Source organism: Chelonia mydas, chromosome 3 (genome assembly GCF_015237465.2).
Source record: "Chelonia mydas isolate rCheMyd1 chromosome 3, rCheMyd1.pri.v2, whole genome shotgun sequence".
NCBI classification, from domain to species: Eukaryota; Metazoa; Chordata; order Testudines; family Cheloniidae; genus Chelonia; species Chelonia mydas.
Window position 1 is genome coordinate 146,505,543 of NC_057851.1, and position 4,833 is coordinate 146,510,375.

At 52.1% G+C, this 4,833-nt stretch overlaps 1 protein-coding gene across 1 annotated transcript; it reads right to left on the bottom strand.

Moving 5' to 3' along the window:
• Positions 1 to 525: 525 nt before the first annotated feature.
• Positions 526 to 2,907, bottom strand: SAYSD1 (SAYSVFN motif domain containing 1). Its single transcript, XM_037895541.1, has 2 exons — positions 2,673 to 2,907; positions 526 to 2,373 (listed from the first exon to the last, which is right to left on the bottom strand). Exons 1-2 carry the CDS (start codon positions 2,814 to 2,816, stop codon positions 2,038 to 2,040), a joined length of 480 nt encoding a protein of 159 aa, XP_037751469.1. The 5' UTR covers positions 2,817 to 2,907; the 3' UTR covers positions 526 to 2,037.
• Positions 2,908 to 4,833: the final 1,926 nt, after the last annotated feature.

Below are 4,833 nucleotides of genomic sequence, written 5' to 3' on the forward strand. Positions count from 1 at the left end.
AAATCATTTGAGAGTTTATGTCCTCAAGCAGTCTGCCTAAAAACCATCTTCTACTTCTGCAGTGTTAGCAACTTTCTTGATCACCCTCATAGCAACAGCTACTCCATTAGAATACCTGGTGAACAGTAGGACCCCCACTAGAATCAGACTGGGTATCTAAATTAGTGTTTTGAACAGATGACTGTCCAAATCAGAAAAGATGTTTTACTTGGTATGTGTTAATTCTTTCTAAGAGACTGAGGTACCACTAACATTTCATGCAAATCTAATCAGTCTTTAATTATCAAAGCAAACCATCTAAAGCTAGAAGGCTAATCACTAGCTGGAGAGCTGCATAAGTATGATTGATATCCTTACTAATATTGTCCTTTCACTTTGATTAAGTCAGTGAGAGCATCTCACTATCTGAAGCACTTCTCCTCTATCTAGTCCCTTCCCATTTCATGCTGGTAACTTGGACTGCAAAGTGTTATTTACTATATATCATCTGTTACACAAAAGGGAATAAATTACAATCACACTAAAAACATTTGATTTTTTTTTATGGGTATGGTCCCATCATGATACAATACATTTGAGGAAAACCTAACAACATTAGTCAGTATTGAAAAGCCATGGCACAAATTATTGGAGTAAACCCTTCCATGGAGACTTGTACTAGAGAAACCTCTCACAGTTTAAAGTATAGCATCTGCCAGAGGCAAGAACCTCCAACAATTCAAGTTGAATACCCAATGATGATAAAAGTTGTCTGTCCAGCCAGAAACCAAAATGATTTCTTGGAATGGGAGTTAATTATACATATTCAATAACCAGGACAAAATAGCATTGTATTTTTTCTTGTATTAGATCTCACCCATCTACAGCTGTGAACAGCTCAATAACTATAAAGAGATCACTGCTCATTAAGTAGGCAGTCTTGGCAGAGTTTGAAGCTCTAATGATTATTTTTCATCTCCTGAAGCCTACATTTTACTTTGAAACCGGAAGTAACTCTTGGACTGGATTCTAAAGCAGGATAATTATTTTATAATAAATCACATTTCCATAAGGATTAAGTAAGAAGATGGAAAATCAAACCTTACAGTACAGGCTGTAAACTTAACTTGGCTGAGTGCAGACTATAACCCATCCTCCATGCAGCATTACAAAGGAGTTCACAGGACCTGTGGGGTGCTGGGCTCAATACCTCTTCTGTTGAAGAATTTATTCCTTAATCTGCATAATTAGGAATATTATGAGAAAATTATGGATTCCAAGTCAGCTGACTTTCCCTCACCATCTCCAGTTCTCTGCCTCATTTATCACCATCATCCCTTTATAAATGGCAGGACTAGCAGCCTGCCGAAGTGCAATTACAGTGATAAAGGCGAGGAGAAACAGTTATTAATCATACTATTAAAAGCCTCACTAGAGCTAAATAAATGTCTATTGTTATTGACAAGGAGGGCACTGTTTGAGATTCTCCAGCAGCTAAACTTACCCCTTGCTGCAAAACTTGTGTTCCCAAATTTCAACTTTCATTTAAAAAACAGATTTGGTTTTGGCACAAAGAACCTTGAAACCATAAACTGAATGTAGCTCAGAGGTGTAAAATACCCTATTCATTACAATCAGGGCCCTGGGGACTCTGCAGTCCTGTAATTTGGAATTTTTCCCCCAATATATACCACTCAGCATTTTTCCTGTGGAATTTGCTTTGCTGTTGCAGCCAGGTGCCCATAGGACATGCCTGCAGCTTCCTCTTGATCTTCAGCTTTCCCGCAACAGAGAAGCAAGTGGATTATAGTCCATGTTCCCTGCACTGTCCCATAGACTCGAATGCGCTCAGTCCATGAAGCACTGTTGGTTTTGAAGTGCCAGGAGGACACAGTTCACACCTGGCTTGAGGAGTGCGCCTAAGGCAGGGCAGCGAGCAGGGGCAGGACAGGGGAAGCGCAGGCAAAGCAGCCTGAGGTGGCCCCAGCTCCCGGAGCGGGAGGCGCGCCCACAGCTACTGCGAGGCAGGCTGCGCCCCCAGGTCCCTGGCGCCAGCCGCTACCTCCCGGCCGCGGGTCCGTAGTGTAACTCTCGCTCCAGCTGCTCCGCGGTGAGCGTGCCCTGGATGGGCTGGCAGCCCGGGTTGAAGACGGAGTAGGCGCTTCTCTCGCCCGGCCGCCTCTCGCCGGGGCCGCGCGTGCCGGCGTAGAGCCAGTAGAACAGCGACAGGACGAAGCAGGGCAGCCCGAACTGCAGCTCCGCGGCCAGCCCCAGCAGCACCAGCCACAGCAGGAACTTCAGCAGGGCCGTGTGGGCCAGGAGAGCCCGGGCGCCCCAGGGGGCGGCAGCACCGGCAGCCACGTCCCGCGGGGGTCCCGGCCTGCGCGCCGCTTCCTGAGGGGCAAGAGCAGGCGGGGTGTGTGGGGGAGGGGCCCTGCGCCGGGCTGCCCCGCTCCTCCGGAACCCCAACCCCCCCCGGCGGCCTCCCAGACACCGCCCGCCCCCGCGGCGCTGGGCCCGCGCCGCCTCTGACCGGCGGCGGGTACGGGGGTCAAGGGTCACCCCGCTGGAGGTCCCCAGGAGCACGAGCCACGGCACGTGGTACCGGCAGCAGCGCTGGGGTCCCGGCGCCACCCCGCGAGGGGCGGCGCGGGGCAGGGCAAGTCTAGGCCCGAACCCCCTCCCCCACTCACCTGGGCGGGGCGGTCCCGCGGGCCGAGGGCGGCCTCCGGCCCTGCTCGCTGCTCGCTAGCTGGAGCCGCCACCGCCTTTGCCGGGGCCGCTGTGGGCTGGGGGGCGCGGCGCGCGGCTCGGAACTGCGCCAGCCTCCGCTCCATGGAGACCAACGGCCCCGGCCCGGCCCGGCCCGCGCCGCGGCTGCACGTCCTGACGCAACCAGACCCTTCCCCCCCAGGGCCCCTACGTCACTGAGCGCCCGGGGTAGGAGCCACCCGCCGCCCCGCCCCCAGCCGTAGGGGGCGGAGCTAGGATTCCTCTCCTCTGGCCCCTTCACGCTAGAGGGCGGAACCCAGCACCCGAGGGGGAGCCAGGCCCACTCACTGGGGGCCAGGGCCAAGGGCTGTTGCCTCAATCGAGGCCGATTTAAGGCCCAGCCACAGACTGGCAGGGCCCAAGTGCCCTGATGCACAGGGGTGGCGCAGATGAAGGACCCTCCCGAGGGGAAGCGGATGGATGTGACCAGAGGTGGGGCCCATCCCCTTCTTCTGCAGGGGCTGGCTGGCGCTCAGCCCCACACGTTTGCAAGGGGGACGGGGCACCTGCAGCTCTGATCAGGGTTTGAGTTGAACTAAGCTGTTTGCCAGAGGGCGAGCGACAAGGACTTGCCTGGATTAGGCTGGTTCCTTTGATGGGTTTTACAGTTGTTGCCTTTCACTGATAGGCCCCTGGCTTTATGGTATGAGACAAGGCATAGGGGAGGTTAGCCAAAGCCTTTCTTTTTGTAAGGACTAACCTTACAAACTTCATTTCAGGGGGAGGGGAGTGGGGATGTTTATACAAACTCCATTTTCTTTTAGTAGTTCTAGTTTTGCTGCATACATTGTTACACATAAAAATATTAAAATAATTATGTGTCCTTACATTGTTAAAAAGATCATCCTCGCTCTCTCCATCCTCAGTGGTTTCTGTTGCCTCACTGTGATACATTCCCATGCTGAACAGTTGAAGCATAGCCTGGTATGGGACAAAAAATTGGAGCATAGGCTATGTCCAGTGGGCAGGCCAGAAAGTTCACAAATTTTGGTGTGTTTTCTTAATTGACAGAGTGGGGATAGGAGGATTCTAAAATGCTAAAGATTCACATGTACATTGACCCTCCCGTCAATCACTAAAAATACTCCTACAGCCATTTTTAAACTATAACTTTGTGTTCAAGACACCTATGACAAAAAAAACCCCACCCAAATAGGCGACCTTCAAATAAAACAATCCTTCACCTCAAAATATTAAAGCGGCTTTAAAAAAACAAAAAAAAAAACAAGCCCAATTCAACTGGACTTTGTCTTGGAAGAGGGCAGATGCTCATGGGATGCAGCCTTCTGCTCCTCTCCTGCTCCAGTAGGGAACGGAAGGCTTCTTCGACTTCCTCATAGTGCGTACCTTCCTCCCAGTGCTCCCACAGATACTGCATCCTTCCAGCCCAGGCCTCCTTAGAGAGAGCTGGGGCATGCAGGGGACATGAATCTCCAAAGGGGCTTAACAAAAAAAAGTTTGGAAACCACCAATCTAATGAGAAGTGCCCCTTAAATGACTGGAAGCGATCACAGCAAAGGGAGAGAGAAAGACAGTAAGATATAGATGTTAATTTAATAGCAGTGGTGGATACTGGAACAACTGAAAACAACACTTGTAGTAATAGGTGTTAAAGAGAGGCCCTTTAAATACTTCAAAACCAGAGTTTGAAACACAGCTTTTAAGATAGAAAGCAGCGTGTAGGCATGGGCAGCAGGTATAGGCCAGGGGAGGCTAAGCCTCCACAAACAGGATGCGGCGCACCTCCCTTTGGAGGCACACCACCAGCCTGCCGTCTTTGGAGCACCACTGCCGAAAAGGCGCCTGTGGCCTTGCCCACGTTCCGCCCCAAAACCCCGCTCCTGCAGCCCGCTCTTCCCCGGTAGCCCTGCCCACACTGCTCCTCTTCCCACCCCGTCTGCCTCTTCCCCCCCCGAGGCCCTGCACTCACTCCACCTATTCCCCTATACCCCCCCACCCACCCGTGCGTCTTCGCCAATTAACTCCACGGCCCCCTGCTCCCACCTCTTTGCCCCTTGAGAGACAGAGAGGTGTGGATGGTGGGCGGGGGGGGGGCCACTCGGGGGAAGGGAGCAGAGAGGC